Below are 25,385 nucleotides of genomic sequence, written 5' to 3' on the forward strand. Positions count from 1 at the left end.
GTCTCTGCACTACGCGGGCAGCCTGCTCCTGCATTGGCTGCTCTTGTACGACGGTGCGGATGGGGGTGGGGCCTACTGTAACGTGTGGACTTAGCTTTGTGTTACACAATATAGCCCGGTATTACCGTGTCTCTCATGGGATCGGGGAAAAAGAAACAAATGACTATTTCTTCCAATGGCCGAATAGCCGACGGGGCAGAAATATGATCACTGCAATAAATACCTTTATTTATGCCATGCGGACGTTTCGGTAGCTGCCCATGGGCAATCTTGGGGCGACCGGAAGCCTGCAGTAAGGGAGATGTTGCGGAGGTCATGCCATGGTTGTCTGGGAATGTCTGAGTAATGGCACGGCATCTCTTCCATGCCTCCGGCTGGGCAGGGTTGGGAGATTTACCAGACTCTGGACTCACTCGGGATGGTGACTTTGGAGAGGCCGGTGTGCCGGTGCTGAATGAGTGCGGACCGAGCTGTGCACCCCCCAGTTTGGTAGCTTCATGCTCCACTCTCCGCCCCAGATCCCTGGCCAAGGCACATATGGCCTGGACTCGCTCCTGGCTGCTTTTATACTGGTTCTCCGGTACAGCTTCTGGATATTGACTGTTCCTCGCGGTGTCCTCCGTCAGGTGCGCTGGTGGCCGACCGGAGAGACCGGTAGCCAGGTCTAGGAGACGGAGCGGGCTGGAACATTCCGTTGTTATGGGGTCCTTGGACCGGCCGGTTCTGCTTCTCCCACTGTTTTTTTGTGAGAACACAAAGCAGGCGACATCAAGAATATATAACAGTACACAGAGCAGTGATTACATGGCCGGTCACTGTACAGTACTGCTGTAGAACACTGGATATTATAATACAGGCCGGTCACTGTACAGTACTGCTGTAGAACACTGGACATTATAATACAGGCCGGTCACTGTACAGTACAGCTGTAGAACACTGGACATTATAATACAGGCCGATCACTGTACAGTACTGCTGTAGAACACTGGACATTATAATACAGGCCGATCACTGTACAGTACTGCTGTAGAACACTGGACATTATAATACAGGCCGGTCACTGTACAGTACAGCTGTAGAACACTGGACATTATAATACAGGCCGATCACTGTACAGTACTGCTGTAGAACACTGGACATTATAATACAGGCCGATCACTGTACAGTACTGCTGTAGAACACTGGACATTATAATACAGGCCGGTCACTGTACAGTACTGCTGTAGAACACTGGATATTATAATACAGGCTGGTCACTGTACAGTACTGCTGTAGAACACTAGACATTATAATACAGGCCAGTCACTGTACAGTACTGCTGTAGAACACTGGATATTATAATACAGGCCGATCACTGTACAGTACTGCTGTAGAACACTGGACATTATAATACAGGCCGGTCACTGTACAGTACAGCTGTAGAACACTGGATATTATAATACAGGCCAGTCACTGTACAGTACTGCTGTAGAACACTGGACATTATAATACAGGCCGATCACTGTACAGTACTGCTGTAGAACACTGGACATTATAATACAGGCCGATCACTGTACAGTACTGCTGTAGAACACTGGATATTATAATACAGGCCAGTCACTGTACAGTACTGCTGTAGAACACTGGACATTATAATACAGGCCAATCACTGTACAGTACTGCTGTAGAACACTGGAAATTATAATACAGGCCGGTCACTGTACAGTACAGCTGTAGAATTACTGGACATTATAATACAGGCTGGTCACTGTACAGTACAGCTGTAGGACACTGGACATTATAATACAGGCTGGTCACTGTACAGTACTGCTGTAGAACACTGGACATTATAATACAGGCTGGTCACTGTACAGTACAGCTCTAGACTTGCTGGACATTATAATACAGGCCGTGCACTGTACAGTACAGCTGTAGAATTGCTGGACATTATAATATAGGTTATACGGAGGCACTTACCTGGAACCACCTTCATCTCTCAGCAGGTCAGAGGACGTCACATGAAGCCAAGAGAGGTCTTCTCTGGCATTATCCAGGTGTCCGGTTACCTGCAGGTCACATCCACGTTACTACCAGCATCACAGGCAAGTTATAGGGAACAAATCCCAGTGTGGAACCCCAGCAGACCCCCACATAGCAGCAAGACCACCCCTGTAAATACTGCTAGATATAACCTGGTTATGGGGCGTCTACACGAGATAGTGGGCTACGGATTACTCAGGGCTGCCTACTTTTAAAGTCTCCTCTATGGGAGAAGCCCGCTGGTGCGCTCCAGCTAGCCTAGGCCAGGGTACTTGTTACACGCTACCTCTCCTCATCGCCTGTGTCCTTCGCTAGGTGCTATTTTGATCTCGTAAATTAATTTAAAAAAGCAAAAGTCCAAATAGATAAAACAGAGTTTCTTTGCGGGAACCATTTCCTAGTTTACATCTGGAATGTGGAGATTCCCAGGAGGAGCGCAATGTACTCTCACATACTCCGTCAGTAAGTTACTGGCGCCTCTCCCCAAATATCTACACAGAGGGAACCCTTTACCTGGTATCCCCCCCCCCCCCCAAACGTGCATTTCCCTGTGGGCGCTCTGCCTACAGGTCTTTGGGGGGGATACGGTCACTAGGTTGACCCCCATTTGGGTCAAACACTGAAGGTGGACAGGGCTTAGGTCGACATGGCTAAGGTCAACGAGTTTCAAGGCCGACACAAGCATTAGGCCGAAAATGGGAACGTAACAAACTCATGTCAAACTTTTGACTGTCGACCTTCCCATTGCAATGTGGACGAGGCTTGTTACTTACACGTGGCTGCAGGTGGTTGTTCCCCCTAGACGTGGCCATGTCTGGAGAGCGTCTCTTTGGTGGGCAGGCGTCTCTCTGCTTCCTCAGAACGCTGTTGAGTTGTTGCCGTCTCGCCTGCGTCGCTTTATTCACCTCCCTCTGGTTTTCACGCTCCACCTTCTGCCTCTCGATGATCTTCTTCTTCATGAAGCTCCTGACTTCCTCCACGCTGTAGCCACGCGTTCTGGTGCCTTTCTGCTGCTCGTCATCGTCCAGCCCGACGTTCTCCTTCCCGGGGAATCTCCTCTCTGGGCGATCCAATGCGACATGGGGTCTTTTTGGAGAAACGATTTTTGCTCGGATATCTTTCCCGGTCATCTTGCTTGTGCCTCTCGCTCCCCTATCTCCAGCCGAGACCTCAGTGAGGACCCGGATGGGATCTCTGCTCAAAGCATCAGCTGGTTCCCGGGTACATGGTAGACGTCTCTCCTCTGGACGGCGTTGGGACCCAGCTTTGCGGCACGTCTCTCCGCCACTTCCTGCGAAACAGAGAACGCAGCAGAAACCTGTAGAACATGTCATGCAGAAGCACACGTGTGTAGTGTGACCGGTCATGTAAGAAGAACACGGACACTTGTATATTTGAGGCTAGCCCCTATGGCTAGAAGATACCTTCTTGAGGGCTTTGATAGACGCCGGTCTCCGCCACACGCCGCCGCCCGGCTGTGACCGACGAGGGTCCGAGTAACTGCTGGACAAGTTTCTGGCCTTCCCTCCATGCAGAAGCTCCATAGAGATCAAGTCCTGAACACAGAGAGATATGTGGGGGTCATGGGTCATACTCAGAGGGGTGACCTTATTTGTCTACCTACCTCCATGCACCTAACTTACTGGGACTGAGGTGCATACAGGGCTGTCTGATCGCACTGGACAGGTGTCCGAGCTGAGAGGACGCAACTATGGGCGAATCAACGGCATACGCAGCTCAGACGCATTTAAACCCTCTACAATGTGGCTGGTGCAGACCTATGCACTGAGAATGGCGATGGTACCTCGCCAAATAGATCTATCCGCACTTACAAGCGATTTAAAAAATGTAAAAATAGCTGCGTAACTTTGCAGGTTTTATCCTATTATTAACATAAATCAGCTGCTCCGTCAAAATATCTGAATCCTGCAGCGACACCCCCGCTGTTGCTCTCAGACAACACACAAGAACCCGGCCATTGTCTGCAAACACTTAGTGTTACTTTGCAGCCAAACGGCAAATTAATTTTTCGTTAACTGCAGCAAATTTTCCACCTGACTCCAATTCATCAAATTCCGCAGGACGGTGACGCCAACCTTTGAACTCCAATTTATCTTATGTGCGGCTCTGTCCGGGCATCACCAGTGACAGAAACTAATGACCGAAAAAGAGTCGCTGACACAGAGTTGTAATGACAAATGCGTTGGCGGCCCCCCTCCAGTCTCTGCGGTATACAGACCATAACTCAAATAATCCATTCAGTTTCAACATTTTATATTTCATGCATTTTTAAAGCCCCCACAAGCCCCTCATTATGCTAATTCTGACCATATCCGGTGTCACTGGGCGTAACGGGTACATTGCCCACCAGGCGGTTTGCACAGGTGGGTGTCGATGTAAAGGTCTAGTGCAGTGATGGCTAACCTTGACACTCCAGCTGTTGTTGAACTACACATCCCAGCATGCTCTGCATCAGTTTTGACATGGCCAAATAGTAAAACTGAAGCAGGGCATGCTGGGATGTGTAGTTCAACAACAGCTGGAGTGTCAAGTTTAGCCATCACTGGTCTAGTGTTCAGGTCAGGCATGAGGAACCTTTGGCCCTCCAGCTGTTGAACTACACATCCCAGCATGCCCTGCTACAGTTTTACTATTTGGCCATGCTAAACCTGTTGAAGGGCATGCTGGGATGTGTAGTTTAATACCAGCTGGTGGGCCACATGTTCCACATCCCTGGTCTAGGTCAACATGCAGAAATTAGTTTTTTATGTTTTTTTTTTTGTCACTGTTGACATTGATCCCCATAAGTGTGGCTCACTACACTCTCCATGCTTCGTCCCCAATCAGAATCAACGTGGATGTTAAAGTTCCTGTTCCCTGCCTGGGGTGTCGCTGTCTGCTGTGGTGTTTCTAGCACAGGTCTGGTTTGCATATCAGTACTGATATACAGACCACACTGTGCTAGAAGCACTACAGCAGACAGTGACACCCCAGGCAGGAAGAGGAACTGCATGGGTTTTTACAGTTGGCGGGTGCTCGAATAAACACTATAATCAACTGGATACGACCTACGGCAGACTGGACACAGCAGGACGGATAACGCACATACTGAGTAAACAAGGAGTCTATGTACTAAGCTCAGGATGTGGATACCGTGGAGAGAAATAAAGCTGCCATGTTACAGGCGTAGGGGGGGGGATGTATTAAACTTGAAGAGAGATACAGTAGCTGCCAATTAGCTCCTAACTGCCATGTTACAGGCTGTGTTTGAAAAATGACAGCTATGAGCTGATTGGCTGTTACTTTATCTCTTTCTATTTTTAATGTCATCCAAGGCTTAGTATATAGACCGCCAAATCACTGAGTGAGAAAATGCGCACATATCCAGTAAGGGTGAAGGCGCGAGAGCTGCCTCTTGTGGAGTGGGCCTCATCCTCACCCTCTTCCCCCAGACGCAGACCGTAGATGACATGTAGACAATGGATATCGGTGAATCAGAGAACACGTGAAAGAAGCGGGAATCTGGCGCTGCCACCAGGAGGAGCCGCCATCATCCTGCCGCTGCCTTATGTGGTTGTTCCTGATTATTCTGGGATGGCGCACAGAACGGACAACTGCTTATAACTCACTGCGTTTCCTCTCCGTCGTCTCCGGGGGCGTGAAGGTCAGTCTTCTGGAGACGGGGCTCCTGCTTTTCACTGCTTTGCCGCGGTCTTTGGAGCATCTAGACGCTGAAAGAAAATACCGGTTATATAATGTGTCCACAGCCGGGAATGGGGGGACATGGGCCTGATTAAGACCTGATGACAATTGGCAGGCTGGGCAATTATCGTATGCTTATGGCACATAGTACGCATGAGCGAGGCCATCCTGCAATATAATCCTGCTAATTATTTGATCGCTGGCTGCAAGGAAACTTCGGCCATTTTCTGGGAGTGTCACGGAAATTGCAGGCGTGGTCAGGTGTGTGAGGGGAAGTCATGTGACGTTAGCTCTGCCCCCGATTAGGCTGATTCTATTGCAGCAGCTGAGTAAGTCCTGGGCTAGGCACAGACTGCGCACACTGGGGAATCATTCCATGGTGAGCGGCTGCTATCTGGGAGTGTCAGGGAAACCGCATGTGTGTGAGGGGAAGTCATGTGACGTCAGCTCCTCCCCCAATCAGCCTGATTTTATTGCAGCCGCTGAGTAAGTTCTGGGCTAGGCACAGACTGCGCACACTGGGGAATCATTCCATGGTGAGCGGCTGTGGATGGGTTTGCAGCTAAGTTTTGCATTACGTGCTGACCAAATCACAGGACTGTCACTCTGGCAGGGCGGCGTATATCTGATCATTGGGCTCTGAAATTTAGCAGTCAAGAAATTAGGTCTGAATCAGGACCAATGAATATCTCGACTAATTAATACTAATTATTGAACTCTCTTTTATCAATATCCAAAACAATAGTGTTATATATCGCCCATACACAATTTACTGGGAAATTCCTGTCTTTCCTTTATTTCATAGGACCATAATCAACATAAACATTTTTTAAATATAAAACATTTATTTAAAACAAAATCAAACCTTTACTTGAAATCGAATCTTGTATCAGAAGTGTTTTCCTTAGATTATGGATCGCAACAGATACCCAACGCGTTTCGTCTCTTTATGAGACTTCATCAGGGGTGTAATAATTTTTAACAGATCTTTAAGGATCTTTTGGATCAAAAAAACTTTACTGAGATTTCAATAACGACAGGTCCAAGTATAGGCCGAGGCCCCTTACTGTAATTAATACTTGAGGGCTGCCTGTATTTAATCAATGCCCTTTTTCTTTTGGCTCCATAAGTACCATTAGTGGATAAACTGTAATCTCCTCTCCTTACAATATTTTAATTTAAGGGTGTGCTTACACCTGGAAATATTCTCATATGTGAAAACATAGAGAGTGGGCTCCAGAGTAAATATGTGGTCCCCTTATAATTAAGGAAATAAAGATTTGATCCAATAGAAGACCTTGCCGGCTCCTGTATGTGTGTGCTCTCCTGTGTCCAAACACCATTATTTTATCAATAATCACATTCTCTGTGTAATCTGGGTGATAGTATTATGTGGGGTGCAGGAGAGCATATTACTGGGGCGTACAGGAGACCGTATTACTGGGGGTACAGGAGAGTGTATTCCTGTCCTGTAACGGTCATGTGGCCCCATATATGCTGTAACACCGGTTTGGTGCATGGTTTAGGCTGCAGTGACACAATGTATCGCTACGTCTGCATACACTGACCTGTGCTGTGATTATTCTGGGCTGACCCTGCTGTAGACTTCCCACCCAGGACAAGCAGCAGAGAGCCCACCAGGGTCTGATGGCTCTCACAGACGCACAGTAACAAGTGTGACATAACACACCAGCAGTTGTAAATGTTCCCTGAGCAATTATCTAAATACCGATCAGATTCTCCCCTCTCCCCGCGCCAGGAAAAGGCTGCGGTGATGAATGGGCTTTTGGCCAACGCCGCTTCCAACTCAATCCCAATATGAAATCTGCCACTCAGATCATTAACACTGCCACTGTGGCTCCAGGCCGTAGATCTGTTCTAGTGACAATCAGAAGGATGAAGTGTCCTCAGCAGTAAATTAAATGTCTGCTTTGTTGGGACCAGTCACACACGGAGGAAGCAGAGGACATTCCTACCTTTGCAAATGGTGGGCTGAAGTCCAAATGTCACCTTGCAGACTTTGCGCGTCATCCCCCGTCTCCTCGTGCGCTCTAGGTCCGGAAGGGATTTAGTCTGACTCCTCTTGAAAGCATCCTGTCTCCTCTTTTGTTCTCGGATCTTCTCTTTGAGTCTTTCAAGCTTGTTTGTAGGTGATCTACGCTTAAGGATGTCCAGCTTCTGGGCATAGAGGCCGGACTTTGGGGTGAGCAGAGGAGAAGCCAACTCTGGGGATGAACAAGGCCGTACCTCAGGCTGACTGACCGGGAGTGGAGAGGTCCCACATGGATCAGAGATAGAACAGTCATTCATGGGTTCTGGACGGTGGCCAAGGAGGCACAAACCAGGTTCTCCCGGAACCTTCTCATTGTCTAAGAAGTATCGTCCATCCATGGCCTGATCTTCCAAGTGTCGTCCATCCATGTCCTGATCTTCTAAGGAGCGTCGTCTATCTACACCCTGATCTTCTAAGGAGTGTCGTCCATCCATGTCCTGATCATCTGAGCTTTGCTGTCCATCTAAGATCTGGCCCTCATTATCATCTCTGATTCCCCTTCCCAAATTATTTTCCTGACAGGGTCTCATGCTGGACTTTGTAGTAGTCATTCCCCCGGGATTACACCTAAACAAGGACGGTCTATCTTGGTGCGGTGACGATGTAACTTTGCGCCACCTTGAGAAACCCGGCGGAAGCTCCATTGTGGGAGTGTTGTGCCCGCCTAGTTCTTCACTGAAAGAAACAAATAACAGCAATACATTAAAACTAGATCTAGGTCCATGTGGGGACATTCGGCAAAGGCATGCAATCCCCTACGCCACCTTCCAATGGGAAACAGATCAAGATCATGCTATTTTCTGGGTGGCTTTCTCTATACCATAAAGAAGAAACCTTATTACACAGGCCAAGTACTGACCCCACCCCGCCACCTCTGAGGATCCCGCCTCTGCTCCTTCCAACCACTGTGTCGCATTTAAACAAAATCACAGTGCGGTCAGCTACTGGTTAGCAACACAAGCACTGTTGTGACAGCTCATCCATCATCACTGTAATACGCTGATCCTCACCCATCCTGTATAATAAGGCGCCTTCCCACAAACATTGCGCAAGTTGTTACACAACAAGGAACAGATCTACACGGGACAGGCAGGCGGTGCTTTCAAACATGGGTCGCGAAGGTGGCATCATTTATATCAGCGTGAAGGCCAAGGAGACTCAGGGCCTTATTCTGGTTGGTGCGGCCGGATCCGAAAATGCGGCCAGGACCGAGCGTCCTAAACCCCGCCTTTCGTATGGATCGCTCACTGCGTCCGAATGCGGTAAGCCGCTGACCGCACGGAGCACGAGTGGATTTCTCATGTATACACCTCCTCCATCTCTGGGAACCTCCCCCATCATTCGATGGTCGCAGACCATCGAACTGCAGGACCGAGTGGTCAGGCAGCACCCGAGTGCTCAGACCACTCGGACATTTCTCCGTGCAAAAGCAGGGATCTGGGCGGGCAGCTGACATCCGGCGATGTCATATGTCCGCCCCCTACACGTGCGTCACGGCCGCATTACCATACGTACGCCCAGCGTTTTCATGGGAATGCCCATGAAATGCAGGGTGTATACATATGGTAATGAGCCTAAACAGACGCCCCTCTCCTCCCCCTGTTCGTAGTGTAAACAATTCATGCGGAAATATGTCCCTTTCGCACATGCGCAGATATGCCTCTGCACATGCGCAAACACAAAACATCGGCGGACTGACCGCACGCGGACATAACCGCACCAACCAGAATAACCTCCTAAATGGCAGCTCCTCAACATTCTCCTAACTGTGCATTGTAGGGGTACACAGAGAATACTGCCCCCCCACACCTAGGGCCAGAGCATCATAAAGCACATACCCCATCTACGTTCTCCTGATCGCACATCAGGCGCTGCGCTGCCCTATCACTTACTCTGTAACATAATGTTTATCGGTTGCATGTGTCTGTAATGTAGTGCGTGAAAGTCTGACCTGTGTATTGTGAAGGTCTGGTCGGGCTTCCCGCGCCACATTGCGTCTCTCCCTGGGTGGTCGCTGACTGACGTTGAGCAGGAATCCAGACCTGGACAAGGAGTAAGATCTGTGAGATGTGACGTGTATATCAGGGTACTTAGGTTAGGGGGATCTACAGGCTGCATGTGGCAGGTGTATACTGGGACGTGGCAGGTGTATACAGTGGTGCTTAGGCTGGGTGAAGGTCCAGGCTGCACGTGGCAGGTGTATACTGGGACGTGGCAGGTGTATACAGTGGTGCTTAGTCTGGTGGCATCTACAGGCTGCATGTGGCAGGTGTAGATTGGTAAGTAACATTGGTTACCACAAAGGCCATGCACATCAGTCAGAGCTCAGCCTGTATCTCACCGTACAGCGCGTCGCAGTCCATCTGTAGCCTCCTGCGAATACTCTGTGCCGATGTACGACGCCGATCCTGAAAACCAGCGCTACTTTCTATCCTGTGTAACTGGGTGATGCGGTGCAGAGAACACAGTATTAGTACATAACAGTGATAATATCAGGTAGCGGGGTCACTGAGCCGCCACTTACCACATAACAGTGATAATATCAGGTAGCGGGGTCACTGAGCCGCCACTTACCACATAACAGTATTAATATCAGGTAGAGGAGTCACTGAGCCGCCACTTACCACATAACAGTAATAATATAAGGTAGGGGGGTCACTGAGCCGCCACTTTCCACATAACAGTATTAATATCAGGTAGCGGGGTCACTGAGCCGCCACTTACCACATAACAGTAATAATGTAAGTGGCGGCTCAGTGACCCCCGCTACCTGATAACATAACAGTAATAATATCAGGTAGCGGGGTCACTGAGCCGCCACTTACCACATAACAGTAATAACATCAGGTAGCGGGATCACTGAGCCGCCACTTACCACATAACAGTAATAATATCAGGTAGCGAGGTCACTAAGCCGCCACTTACCACATAACAGTAATAATATCAGGTAGCGGGGTCACTGAGCCGCCACTTACCACATAACAGTAATAATATCAGGTAGCGGGGTCACTGAGCCGCCACTTACCACATAACAGTAATAATATCAGGCAGCGGGGTCACTGAGCCGCCACTTACCACATAGCAGTAATAATATCAGGTAGCGGGGTCACTGAGCCGCCACTTACCACATAACAGTAATAATATCAGGTAGCGGGGTCACTGAGCCGCCACTTACCACATAACAGTAATAATATCAGGCAGCGGGGTCACTGAGCCGCCACTTACCACATAACAGTGATAATATCAGGTAGCGGGGTCAATGAGCCGCCACTTACCACATAACATCAGGTAGCGGGGTCACTGAGCCGCCACTTACCACATAACAGTGATAATATCAGGTAGCGGGGTCACTGTGCCGCCACTTACCACATAACAGTGATAATATCAGGTAGCGGGGTCACTGAGCCGCCACTTACCACATAACAGTAATAATATCAGGTAGCGGGGTCACTGAGCCGCCACTTACCACATAGCAGTAATAATATCAGGTAGCGGGATCACTGAGCCGCCACTTACCACATAGCAGTAATAATATCAGGTAGCGGGATCACTGAGCCGCCACTTACCACATAACAGTAATAATATCAGGTAGCGGGGTCACTGAGCCGCCACTTACTGCTTCAGATGAATTCAAGTATTAACAAGAACTACAAATCTATTAACTAGACCCCCTGGCTCAGTCCCGTACTGAGCCAATGGTATATGGAATATGTAATATACTGTATAGAATGTAAGCTTTGGTGGAGCAGGGTCTGGTGTGACTGACGTACTCTCTGTACAGCACTGCGGTCAGGCTCGGACTGGCCTGGGGGGGAACCGGGGGATTCCCCGGTGGGCCCCTGTCATCTAAGACCCCGCCCACTTTTACAGTGGGGCGGGGCCTAACGCTTCACAATATGCCGCCGGGTAGTCAATAGCTAGATGACTTACCCGGCGGCGGGGCAGGCAGCTGGAGGCGGAGGGTGGGGGGCGTGCAGCTGGAGGCGGCAGGGCGGCCAGCTGGAGGCGTAGGGTGCGTGCAGTGAGACGTGCTGCTGCCATGTAAAATTCACATCTCACGCTGGACCGCTAGCCAATGGGCGCTTGCGGTCCAGCAGCCAATCAACTGGTGGCTGCTGGACCGCGAGCGCCTATTGGCTAGCGGTTCAGCGGGAGATGTGAATTTTACATAGCAGCAGCACGTCTCACTGAGTCTCTCGCAGACACAGCGGGGAGCGGGGGACTCAGGGCCCAGCACGCAGCATGCAACACAGGCAGGGGGAGAGGTGAAGTGAGCAGCTAACCGGCGGCTGGCTCACCCACCCACCCTGCTGCAAGCTGCACCCACCCACCCTGCTCCAAGCTGCACCCACCCACCCTGCACCCATCCACCTACCCACCCTGCTGCACCTACCCACCTATCCACCCTGCACCCATCCACCTACCCACCCTGCTGCACCTACCCACCCTGCACACATCCACCTACCCACCCTGCACCCACCCACCTACCCTGCTGCACCCACCCACCCTGCACCAAGCTGCACCCACCCACCCTACTCCAAGCTGCACCCACCTACCCACCCTGCTCCAAGCTGCACCCACCCACCCTGCTGCAACCCACCCTGCTGCAACCCACCCTGCTGCACATGACTGCAACCCACTCTCCCTGCTGCACCCTCCCTCCCTGCTGCACACTACCGCTCCCTCCATGCTGCACACTACCGCTCCCACCCTCCCTCCCTGTTGCACACCACCACCGCTACCACCCTCCCTCTCTGTTGCACACCACCACCGCTCCCACCCTCCCTCTCTGTTGCACACCACCACCGCTCCCACCCTCCCTCACTGTTGCACACCACCACCGCTCCCACCCTCCCTCACTGTTGCACATCACCACCGCTCCCACCCTCCCTCCCTGCTGCACACACCACCGCTCCCACCCTCCCTCCCTGCTGCACACCACCGGCGGTGCGCTGAATTGAAAATACCGGCCAGGAGCAGGCCGCTGCACAGTTCTGTCCACCTTGGCAACAAGCAAATTCAGACCCCCTTGGCATCGAGCATGAAGCCCCTGGCATTGAGCATGTAGGTAAGTGGCACTTATGTGTCAAATGTGTAATGGGCGTTGCGGTGTGTTATATAGTATGTCATGGGCATTGCAGTGTGTTATATAGTATGTCATGGGCATTGCAGTGTGTTATATAGTATGTCATGGGCATTGCAGTGTGTTATATAGTATGTCATGGGCATTGCAGTGTGTTATATAGTATGTCATGGGCATTGCAGTGTGTTATATAGTATGTCATGGGCATTGCAGTGTGTTATATAGTATGTCATGGGCATTGCAGTGTGTTATATAGTATGTCATGGGCATTGCAGTGTGTTATATAGTATGTCATGGGCATTGCAGTGTGTTATATAGTATGTCATGGGCATTGCGGAGTGTTATATAGTATGTCATGGGCATTGCGGTGTGTTATTTAGTATGTCATGGGCATTGCGGTGTGTTATTTAGTATGTTGTCATGGGCATTACGGTGTGTTATTTAGTATGTCATGGGCATTGCGGAGTGTTATATAGTATGTCATGGGCATTGCGGAGTGTTATATAGTATGTCATGGGCATTGCGGAGTGTTATATAGTATGTCATGGGCATCATATGTGCGACATATTGTGCAATTGTCATCACAGTGTGCGGCGTAATATGTAATTGACATCACAGTGCGTGGCGTAATGTGTAATTGTCATCACAGTGTGCGGCGTAATGTGTAATTGGTATCAGGGATAAACAGTGTATAATGATTTAAGTAGCATGTCATTGTTTGGTCTTTATCTGTGAGGCGTACTAAGTCACTGTGTGGCCTTCAGCCCGCTAACTTAAGTGCGGGAATTACGCCAAACCCCCTATTTTGGTGCGCGCAATTTCTTCACTACCATGTTATGTATTTGGGGGGGGGGCGGCATTTTTATTTCTTCGCCCTGGGAGCTGAATTGTCTAGAAACGGCCCTGGACCTATGTGCTGTATTATATGTGGGGGGACCTACGTGCTCTACTATCATCTGTGTGTGGAGGACCTATGTGCTGTAATATCTGGGGGGGCTATTTGCTGTATTATTATCTGTGGGACCTATGTGCTTTATTATCAGGGTGGGGGATTTATGGATCAGATGTTACACACCTGCGATTTTGGACCGATTTTGCCTGATTATCGGCCCAAAGTGCCGAAATCGGATGAAATTGGCCCAAAATCGCATAGTGTATAGCCACTCCTCTCTGGTCAGGTGACCACACCCCTTCAAAAAAGCCACGCCCCTTGGTGGGCCCCTGTAAGTGCATTTCCCTGGTGGGCCCTTCATGCCCCAGCCCGACACTGGCTGCGGTATATGTGTGTATATCATGAGAGAAGAATATATCTACTTACCACATGTTTAGCTTCCAGGAGGCTGTCCCAGGCCCGGGCCACATCTATTACAAGAAAGGACAGAATATTGGCTTCAGTGTGCCGACTAAACCACATACTGTAGTACTAGGTGATTCATCGCGCCCTACGGGCGCTCTTCACACCGGCGTAAGGGGCTACGCCCCTTAATTTGTGAACATTTGTATTGTGAGAAATATGGTTAGAATTGTATGAAAGATGCCCTGTATTGCAGCTTCTGGCAGTGGGTGAGGGTCCAGCGTGGCAGCACAGGAGTACCGGACGGTGGCCCTGAGTCAGTGTCTCCTCCTACTGGGTGGGAGTTAGGGTGCATGAGAGCAGGAGGCTGGGATATGAGGCATGATAGGGGTATGTGGCCAACACAGCGTCAGCGATTACCCAGTGGTGGAAGTTACGGTTCAGGAGAGCAGGAAGCTGGGTAGTGATAGGGGTGTGTGGGCATACGGGGGACTAAAGAGGGTGGTGGACACTGTGCAGCTTCTGCCAGTGGGTGAGGGTCCAGCGTGGCAGCACAGAAATACAGGAGTCAGTGTCTCCTCCGACTGGGTGGGAGTTAGGGTGCATGAGAGCAGGAGGCTGGGCGGTAAAGCATGATAGGGGAATGTGGGCAGTGAGGGGTTATGAATCGCAGGAGGCGGGGGTCGTGGGGGGGCTGCGAATCGCAGGAGGGGGGTGTGGGGGGTTGCCGTGAATTGCATGAGGGGGGCGTGAATCAAGGGAGGGTGGGCGCAGGGGGGTGGTGCGGGGGTCCGTGAATTGCGGGAGGGGGCATGAATCGCGGGAGAGGGGTCGTGGGGGGTTCCGAATCGCAGGAAGGGGGGTATGGGGGGTGCCGTGAATTGCGTGAGGGGGGCATGAATCGCGGGAGGGGGGGTCCCCGAATGTGTGAATTACGGGGCGGTCGCAAATCGCGAGAGGTGCCGAGGGGGCCCGCAAATCGCGGGAGGGGGGCGCTACGGGGGGGTTTCGTGAATCGCGGGAGGGGGGGTCGTGAGGGGTTGCGAATCGCAGGAAGGGGGGTGTGGGGGGTGCCGTGAATTGCGTGAGGGGGGCATGAATCGCGGGAGGTGGGGTCCCCGAATGTGTGAATTAGGGGGCGGTCGCAAATCGCGAGAAGTGCCGAGGGGGCCCGCAAATCGCGGGAGGGGGGCGCTACGGGGGGTTCCGTGAATCGCGGGAGGGGGCGGCGCGAATTGCGGGAGGGGGGTCGCAAATCATAGTAGGGGGGGGGGGGGTGCCGTGAATTGCGGGAGGGGGGGTCGTGGGGGGCCCTTTTAATGCCGGGAGGGGGGATCGCAGGGGTCCCGCGAATCGCAGGAGGGGAGGATGCAGGGGTCCTGCGAATCGCGGGAGGGGGCTCGCGGGAGGGAGGGGTCGCTGGGGTCCCGCGATTTGCGGGAGGGTCGCGGGGGTCCCGCGTTTCGCGGGAGGGGGTGGTCGCGGAGGTCCAGCGAATCGCGGGAGGGGGTGGTCGGGTCTGGGACGGATATTAGACAGCACTTACATCGACAGCCATTACATCGACACCATTAGTTCGACAGCTCAATAGGTCGACATGGTTTTAGGTCGACATGTCATTATGTCGACAGAGTCTATGTCGACAGTCAAAAGGTCGACATGGGTTTTTTCACTGTTTTTTGGCCGAAATGTCGACACAGTCGACATGGACACAGTTTGAAGTGTACCGCAGCCGCTCGCTACACAGTTTGAAGTGTACCGCAGCCGCTCGCTATGCTTCGGGCACGGTGCCTCGCTGCGCTCGGCACACTATTTTATTCTCCCACCACGCCCTAGTGGATAGTAGGGCATGAAATACCGCCTGTCGGCACATGTCGGCTCAATAAACAGTGAAAAAACCCATGTCGACCTTTTGACTGTCGACATATACACTGTCGACCTAATGGCAGTGTCGACCTAAAAACATGTCGACCTAATGAGCTGTCGACCTAATGAGCTGTCGACCTAATGAGCTGTCGACCTAATGACATGTCGACCTAATGGTATGTCGACCTAAAACCATGTCGACCTATTGAGGTGTCGAACTAATGGTGTCGATGTAATGGCTGTCGATGTAAGTGCTGTCTAACAATAGTCCGGATACCGGGGTGGTCGCGGGGGTCCCGCGAATCGCGGGAGGGGGGGTTCGCGGGGGTCCCGCGAATCGCGGGAGTTCGCGGGGGTCCCGCGAATCACGGGAGGGGGGGTCGCGGGGGTCCCGCGACTTGCGGGAGGGTGGAAAGCGGGGGTCCCGCGAATCGCGGGAGGGGGGGTGCGGGGTCCTGCGAATGGCTGGAGGGGGGTTTGCGGGGGTTCCGCAAATCGCGGGAGGGGGGGTTGCGGGGGTCCCGCGAATCGCGGGAGGGGGGGTCGCGGGGGTCCCGCGAATCGCGGGAGGGGGGGTCGCGGGGGTCCCGCGAATCGCGGGAGGGGGTCGCGGGGGTCCCGCGATTCGCGGGAGGGGGGGTCAGGGGGGGGGCCCGCGATTCGCGGGGGGGTCCCGCAAATCGCGGGAGGGGGGGGTCGCGGGGGGTCCCGCGAATCGCGGGAGGGGGGTCGCGGGGGTCCTGGCAGAGGGTAGGGATGTGCAGGAGTAATGGTGGATGGTGGCTGTGGAGTAATGGTGGATGGTGGGCGTGTACTGTAGCCCTGGCTGGGCGGGGGGAGGTGATGTCAAGGGGGTGGAACGTCAGACACATGAAAGTGAAACTTGTTCTACACAGGAACGTTCTCCACAGGGGTTGAGTGACAGATCTGGCTAAATATATAAGAGATGCTTCTACCATACACCACACACACTGCTCATTCATACACAAGACACCACAAATTACCTGGAAGGATGTGAGGGTACACACACACACACTTCTCATTCATACACAAGACACTACAACGCTGCAGCACACATTCCCGGCCGGATGTGAGGGTACACACACTTCTCATTCATACACAGACACCACAACACTGCAGCACACATTCCCCAGTCGGATGTGAGGGTACACACACTTCTCATTCATACACAGACACCACAACACTGCAGCACACATTCCCCAGCCGGATGTGTGGGTACACACACACTGCTCATTCATACACAAACACCACAAAACTGCAGCACACATTCCCTGGTCGGATGTGAGGGTACACACTGCTCATTCATACACAGATGCCACAACACTGCAGCACACATTCCCTGGTCGGATGTGAGGGTACACACTGCTCATTCATACACAGATGCCACAACACTGCAGCACACATTCCTTGGTCGGATGTGAGGGTACACACTGCTCATTCATACACAGATGCCACAACACTGCAGCACACATTCCCCGGTCGGATGTGAGGGTACACACACACACTTCTCATTCATACACAGATTCCACAACACTGCAGCACACATTCCCTGGTCGGATGTTAGGGTACTCACTGCTCATTCATACACAGATGTCACAACACTGCAGCACATATTCCCCTGTCCGGATGTGAGGGTACACACACACACACACACACTTCTCATTCATACACAGATGCCACAATGCTGCAGCACACATTCCCCGGCTGGATGTGAGGGTACACACACACACTTCTCATTCATACACAGATGCCACAACGCTGCGGCACACATTCAACGGACAGATGTGAGGGTACACACACTGCTCATTCAAACACAGATGCCACAACACTGCAGCACACATTCCCCGGCCTAATGTGAGGCACACACACCGCTCATTCATACACAGATACCACAACACTGCAGCACACATTCCCCGGCCAGATGTGGGGGTACACACACTGCTCATTCATACACAGATGCCACAACGCTGCAGCACACATTACCCAGCCTGATGTGAGGGTACACACACTGCTCATTCATACACAGATGCCACAATGCTGCACACACACACTTCTCATTCATACACAGATGCCACAACGCTGCGGCACACATTCACCGGACAGATGTGAGGGCACACACACTGCTCATTCAAACACAGATGCCACAACACTGCAGCACACATTCCCCGGCCTAATGTGAGGCACACACACACCGCTCATTCATACACAGATACCACAACACTGCAGCACACATTCCCCGGCCAGATGTGGGGGTACACACACTGCTCATTCATACACAGATGCCACAACGCTGCAGAACACATTACCCGGCCTGATGTGAGGGTACACACACTGCTCATTCATACACAGATGCCACAACGCTGCAAAACACATTACCCGGCCTGATGTGAGGGTACACAAACTGCTCATTCATACACAGATGCCACTACACCGCAGCACACATTCCCCGGTCAGATGTGAGGGTACACACACTGCCCATTCATACACAGATGGCACAACGCTGCAGCACATATTCCCCGGCCTGATGTGAGGGTACACACACTGCTCATTCATACACAGATGCCTGACCAGATCAGAAGACAATCAATGCTTCGGCCACGCTAGAAGCCCTCAATAAATTTGGGTACTCAGCGAAAGCTCCTCCAGCCCAGCAAACGTCAGGACTCGCCCGAGACCCCACGCCCTCAGCTGCAGCTTCTCTGCATGCCATGACTCACAGCTTAGCGTGTTCAGTGTTTACCCTTGTCAGGTGTACAACAGCTCCACGCTAGCCTCCTTTGTTACAGGTGTGTTGTTGTAGGTGTATACAGCGGCACTGATGAATCCATGTATATTATTATTATTATTATAATTTTATTTATAAGGCGCCACAAGTGTTTCGCAGCGCCGTACAAAGGAACAATACAGGGAGACAAAACTTGGCATAACATTAAATAAATAACAAAAATACAGTACAAATAAAGAGCACCACAGTTCAATACACATTACAGCTTAAATGTAAGTAGTGAGGACTCAATCAACATACAACTAGAGGCTTGAGGCCAATGATGGAGATGAGTATGAAGACGAAGATGGTCATTGAGTGTTGGAGTATAGGAGAGCTGTGAGTGACATGTGAAGAGAAGTGGGCTTTGACAACAGGAGGGAAGAGGGCCTGTATACACAGGTGACCACAGAAGCTGACACTTCCTTATTATATATATATATATATATATATATATATATATATATGTGACAATTGTAAGATGGCGCCCTTTTTTATGACCTCAATAATTGGGTCAATAGTGCCTTGTGTTCAAACGTTAAAACAAGTAAAGTAAAGTCCAAAGTTTATAAACATTTATTAAAAAAGTCTCTTGTTCCACAACAGTGTAAGTGGCGTTTCCAGACTTATTAAAAAGGTTCACGATATTCCTTTTATTTCAGGATTTCAGGATAGCAAACATGCTATCCTGAAATAAAAGGAATATCGTGAACCTTTTTAATAAGTCTGGAAACGCCACTTACACTGTTGTGGAACAAGACACTTTTTTAATAAATGTTTATAAACTTTGGACTTTACTTTACTTGTTTTAACGTTTGAACACAAGGCACTATTGACCCAATTATTGAGGTCATAAAAAAGGGCGCCATCTTACAATTGTCACCTATACTCTCCCTACTTATCCCTATCCAACAGGGGATCTTGTAAGTCAGGCAGCCCTAACATAGTAACCAAAGAAAACCCGTGGCGCGAAACAAGAGTCTGTTCTCTATATATATATATATATATATATATATATATATATATATATATATATATATATATATATATAATATATCAACGCTCTCTTAAAATATATCTCCGTTTTGTAGCCCTACAAATCCCAGGATGCACAGGCATCCAGAAAACCTTGCTGACTATCTCCAGTAGGCAGTCACGCCAAGGGCAGCACGGAGACTGGCACGTGGCAAGGGCAGCGTGGAGACTGGCACAAGGTGTAAGCTTCTGCTTACAGGCTAGTTAGGAATGGATTGCAGCGACCAGCATTTAGTGTGTACCCCCAATCATCGCTCCATGACTTGTGTTATTGCAGTTTCCCATCCAATGCGCGTACGTGAGGCGGAATGGTGCGACAGAGTGCGGTGTAGTTACATTCCGTATGTATGAGACATTGTATAGTGGATCGTGCAGTGTATATGACCATGTGATATACAATACAACAATTTGTTGCGGTACACAGATAAAGGTGCTTATGGTCAGGTGGCACTTACTGAATGTGTGACGTGATGGGACTCATCCAGGGTTTTACTTCAAAGGAGATAAATGTCAGCCTACCACACAAGCCACACACCAGCCTGACACACAAGCCACAGATAAGCCATACACCAACCTGACACATCAGCCACACACCAGCCTGACACACAAGCCACAGATAAGCCTGCCACATAAGCCATACACCAACCTGACACATCAGCCACAGATAAGCCTGCCACCTAAGCCATATAACGACCTGACACATCAGCCATACAACAGCCACATATATGCCTGCCACATAAGCCATACAACGACCTGACACATCAGCCACACACCAAACTGCCACATAAGCCACAGATAAGCCTGGCACATAAGCCACACCCCAAACTGCGACATCTGCCATACATAAGCCTGCCATCTCAGAATGAGATATAAGCCACACATAAGCCTGACACATAAGCCACACAGCAGCCTGCCACCAGCCACACACATCAGCCACATACCAGCCTGACACATCAGCCTGACATGCAACTCACCGTCCATGTGGTCTCGTTCCCCACAGCACTCTCCCAATGCTCTGTGGCAGGCATGCTCCTGGAATGGAATGAAGAAATTACTGAGGACTATGATGTTTGTACATAGACGTCTCCTCGGAAACAGACATTTCACAGGTCACCAACTTTCTGATCAATCCTGCCAAGTTCTCACACATAAAAGTGATCAGGAAGCGAAGGACAACTCGCAGTGCAGAGGAACACAGCACAGACCGCTCACAGCGCAGAGGAATCCAGCACAGACCACTCACAGCACAGAGGAATCCAGCACAGACCACTCACAGCGCAAAGGAATACAGCACGGACCGCTCACAAAGCAGAGGATTCCAGCACGGACGTACCGCTCACAGCGCAGAGGAATCCAGCACAGATCGCATACAGCGCAAAGGAATCCAGCACAGACCGCTCACAGCGCAGTGGAATCCAGCACAGACCGCTCACAGCGCAGAGGAATCCAGCACAGATCGCATACAGCACAGAGGAATCCAGCACAGATCGCATACAGCGCAGAGGAATCCCAGCACAGATCGCATACAGCACAGACCTCTCACAGCACAGAGGAAACCAGCACAGACACTGCCCCCCCCCCCTCTCTCTCTCTGCAGACTATCCCTACACTGCCCCCCCTCTCTCTCTGCAGACTATCCCTACACTGCCCCCTCTCTCTCTCTGCAGACTATCCCTACACTGCCCCCCTCTCTCTCTGCAGACTATCCCTACACTGCCCCCCCTCTCTCTCTGCAGACTATCCCTACACTGCCCCCCCTTCTCTCTCTGCAGACTATCCCTACACTGCCCCCCCTCTCTCTCTGCAGACTATCCCTACACTGCCCCCCCTTCTCTCTCTGCAGACTATCCCTACACTGCCCCCCTCTCTTTCTGCAGACTATCCCTACACTGCGCCTCCCCCCTCTCTGCAGACTATCCCTACACTGGCCCCCCTCTCTCTCTGCAGACTATCCCTACACTGCCCCCCCCCTCTCTCTCTGCAGACTATCCTACACTGCCCCCCCTCTCTCTCTGCAGACTATCCTACACTGCCCCCCCTTCTCTCTCTGCAGACTATCCCTACACTGGCCCCCTCTCTCTCTGCAGACTATCCCTACACTCCGCCCCCCTCTCTGCAGACTGTCCCTACACTGCCCCCTTCTCTCTCTGCTGGCTATCCCTACACTGCCCCCCCCCCCCTCTCTGCAGACTATCCCTACCCTGACCCTCTCTCTGCAGACTATCCCTACACTTCCCCCCCTCCTCTCTCTGCAGACTATCCCTACACTGCCCCTCTCTCTCTCTTCTGCAGACTATCCCTACACTGCCCCCTCTCTCTCTCTGCAGACTATTACTACCCTGCCCCTCTCTCTCTCTGCAGACTATCCCTACACTGCCCCCCTCTCTCTCTGCAGACTATTACTACCCTGCCCCTCTCTCTCTCTGCAGAGTCAGACTATCCCTACCCTGCCCTCTCTCTCTGCAGACTATCCTTACTCTGGCCCCCCTGCTCTCTCTCTCTGCAGACTATTACTACCCTGTCCCTCTCTCTCTCTCTCTCTCTCTCTCTGCAGACTATCCTACACTGCCCCGCGCTCAGCTCTGGCTGATAATAACACTACATGATACACACACACACAGAGGACAGTGCAGGGTCCCGCACACAGAGTGCAGCACTCACCGGCTTCACCTCACCCGCTGCCGCTGGGGCACAGACAGACACGTGACCCGCTGCTGCTGCTGCTGCTGCAGGTAAGCGAGGAGAAGGTGTGAGGTGAGGCGGGAGCGGGCGGGGGGTGAGGCGGGCGCTGCAGCGGGAACCCGTGCTGTGTGCTGGCACTAATTATACCTATTCCAAACACATTACAACCCCCTGCCCCCCCCCCCCCCACACACTACACCTCCTGCCCCCCCCTCCCCACACACTGTACCTCTCCTTCCCACACTCTATATCCCCCATTACCAAACACCATACCCCCTCCCTACATACTTTACCCAGACACCCCCCCCCCCTTTTCTGGCACACTATAACCCCTGACCCCCCTCCCACACACTATACCCCCATTACCAAACACTGTACCCCTCTCCCCTCCACACACTATACTCAACTATTCCAATGCACTATACCCCCCTTTATCACACACTCTACCCCCATTACCACATATTATACCCCCTTTATCACTCTCTACCCCAGGGTTACCTACCTGACCCTCTCCTTCAGGGAGAAAATGCTCTGTTTCTGGACTTCCCTGGTAATGTAGGATTGCCAGCACCTGTGGTGAAACACCTTTACCTAGCTCCCCACAGGTGATGGCAGTCATACATTACCAGGGAAGTCCAGGAAACAGAGCATTTTTTTCCGCATGGAGAGGGTCAGGTAGGCAAGTATGGTATAGTGTGTATGTGTGTGTGGTAAAGGGGGTTTAATATGTAGTAATGGGGGCCGGGTAGAGTGTGTGTGGTATAATATGTGGTAATGGGCGGTATAGGGTATATTGTGTGGTAATTGGGAGTATATTATGTGGTATTGGAGGGTTTAGATGGTTGCCTACCTGACCCTCTCCTTCTGGTAATGTAGGATTGCCATCACCTGTGGGGAGCTGGGTAACTGATAAGAAAGGTGTCACCACAGGTGCTGGCAATCCTACATTACCAGGAACAGAGCAATTTCTCCCTGGAGGAGAGGGTCAGGTAGGCAACCATGCACTATACCCTCCAATACCACATATTAGACTCCTAATTACCACACAATATACCCTATAACGCCCATTACCACACATTTTAGTCTACTCCCCACACACATTACCATGTACTATACCCCACACACACACTATACCCCCCCTTCATACACACACACACACACACACACATTGTTACTCTCACTCACTAACAAAACCGTTGTATCACCTGACTTGTTGTTTTCTGTTTGCAGGAGATCCACCTGTGTATGCCGATAACTCCTGTTACCACACTGGTGCTCACACTCGGAGAGACATCGGCCATGTTGTTCATTTCCACCATGTCTGATATACTGGTGTACTTGTGGTGGACCTTTCTCATGGATGGTGGTTGGTTTTAGCCTGTGCTGCAATAGCGGGTGAGTTGGCCAAATCATGGCACAGTATCACATTGTACATCCAGGTTGTGCAGCCCATGCACCACATCACACCGTACACACCTACGGTACCACATTCACACCCGCCTAGCTCATTCACCTGAGCCGGCCAGTAGCTGGCGATCAGCGCAGCGGTGGTGGCACCTTAATCATGCAATGCGCTCACTAGCACATGGGGGGGGGGGCCTGGAGATCTACTGGATGTGCAAAGGTTCGCTTTACCCCTTTTCACCCCCCCTAGGAGTCGATTCCTTATAGTATCCCTTCTTAGTGCATGCCTGCAAATAACTGTCACAGTATACAGACCACCCAGAAGATGCATAGGGAGTTCACTGTCACATAGTCACATATTCCAGAGCATAATGGCGATGCCTTGTATAAGGCAGGCAGAGTTTTTACCATAAAACTCATATAATAATTTACCAAATAAATATAACTCCTGAACGAAGCAAACAGTTACAGCGCCAATATTGTTTTTATGGATGTAATTCATGCTGTGGGTCAATAGGTGGCGCTACTACATCACAGAAAGTTACAGAGTGCTGACTTCTGTACTGCTGTTACACTGGCCAAAATATCCCTGGTCATTGCACATTAACGGGCAGCAACCTGGTATATTGGGATAATTCAGACCTGATTGCACGTCAGACAATTCGCACAGTGGCAGTATGCATGCGTGAGGCCGTCCTGCGATGAAATCCTGCTACGTTTCCTATTCGCACGCTGATCGCAAGGTGTTTCACAGGAAGTGGGCGCCTGGTGGTGGTAACGGGCTGTTCAGTGCTAAGAAAACACGTTGCCTAGGAAACCACTGGGAGTGTCCGGGAAAACGTTAGGCGTGTCTGAGCGTTTTATGGGAGGGTGCGTGACGTCATCTCCAGGCCGGGTACAGTGGGGCAGATGTATTAAGCCTGGTGAAGAGATAAACTGGAGATAAAGTGGAAGGAGATAAAGCACCAGCCAATCAGATGTGTTTGAAATATGACAGTTGGGAGTTGATTGGCTGGTGCGTTATCTCCTTCCACTTTTTCTCCACTTTATCTCCAGTTTATCTCTTTGCCAGGCTTAATACATCTGCCCCATTATGCCTTATTTCATCGCACTGCCAGATAACGGTACACACATATGGATAGATGTCGGATCCAATATCTATCCAATTTCCTTTGAAATCCAGAACGTCCCATATCAATCAGAGGGTTTACTCAATCGTTCAATGTGACCATGATCAGGGGTGTCTGGGGTCTGCCTCTCTGCCCGCCTCCACACATGGGCAGGATATTTCAGATGAAAAGGGGGGAATAAGTGTAAGCAGTATAGGGGAGGTTATGGTTTGACTGCGGGGGGGTTGAAGGTTAGGAAAAAAGGAGGGGGCACGGTGATTAGTGTGACATTACTGGCAATCTCATGGTGTGGCAATTTGTACCAGATTGATTTGGATGGGACTGAGTTTTGT

General features: G+C 51.0%; 2 protein-coding genes across 3 annotated transcripts in view; one reads left to right on the top strand and one right to left on the bottom strand.

Moving 5' to 3' along the window:
- CCDC187 (coiled-coil domain containing 187) overlaps positions 1 to 22,617 on the bottom strand; it is a 74,724-nt gene extending 52,107 nt beyond the window's left edge. Inside the window, exons 1-11 of the mRNA XM_083161127.1 lie at positions 22,499 to 22,617; positions 20,812 to 20,869; positions 14,176 to 14,219; positions 10,116 to 10,215; positions 9,726 to 9,816; positions 7,698 to 8,449; positions 5,649 to 5,750; positions 3,444 to 3,575; positions 2,793 to 3,310; positions 1,957 to 2,045; positions 224 to 735 (exon numbers count right to left, since the gene is read on the bottom strand). Coding sequence (XP_083017253.1) covers positions 224 to 735; positions 1,957 to 2,045; positions 2,793 to 3,310; positions 3,444 to 3,575; positions 5,649 to 5,750; positions 7,698 to 8,449; positions 9,726 to 9,816; positions 10,116 to 10,215; positions 14,176 to 14,219; positions 20,812 to 20,818 — 2,347 coding nt within the window. The 5' untranslated portion in view covers positions 20,819 to 20,869; positions 22,499 to 22,617. The remainder of the gene's footprint in view (positions 1 to 223; positions 736 to 1,956; positions 2,046 to 2,792; positions 3,311 to 3,443; positions 3,576 to 5,648; positions 5,751 to 7,697; positions 8,450 to 9,725; positions 9,817 to 10,115; positions 10,216 to 14,175; positions 14,220 to 20,811; positions 20,870 to 22,498) is intronic.
- A 1,132-nt stretch (positions 22,618 to 23,749) lies between these two features.
- The window catches only part of GPSM1 (G protein signaling modulator 1), a 145,936-nt gene continuing 144,300 nt past the window's right edge, over positions 23,750 to 25,385 (top strand). The window contains exon 1 of one of the 2 annotated variants that reach the window (XM_083161132.1): positions 23,750 to 23,914. In XM_083161132.1, the coding sequence (XP_083017258.1) occupies positions 23,880 to 23,914 (35 nt within the window). In that variant the 5' untranslated portion in view covers positions 23,750 to 23,879. The remainder of the gene's footprint in view (positions 23,915 to 25,385) is intronic. The other variant, XM_083161131.1, reaches the window with a different exon arrangement.

The sequence above is a fragment of the Crinia signifera genome, chromosome 9 (assembly GCF_055691185.1).
Source record: "Crinia signifera chromosome 9, ASM5569118v1, whole genome shotgun sequence".
Lineage (NCBI taxonomy): Eukaryota > Metazoa > Chordata > Amphibia > Anura > Myobatrachidae > Crinia > Crinia signifera.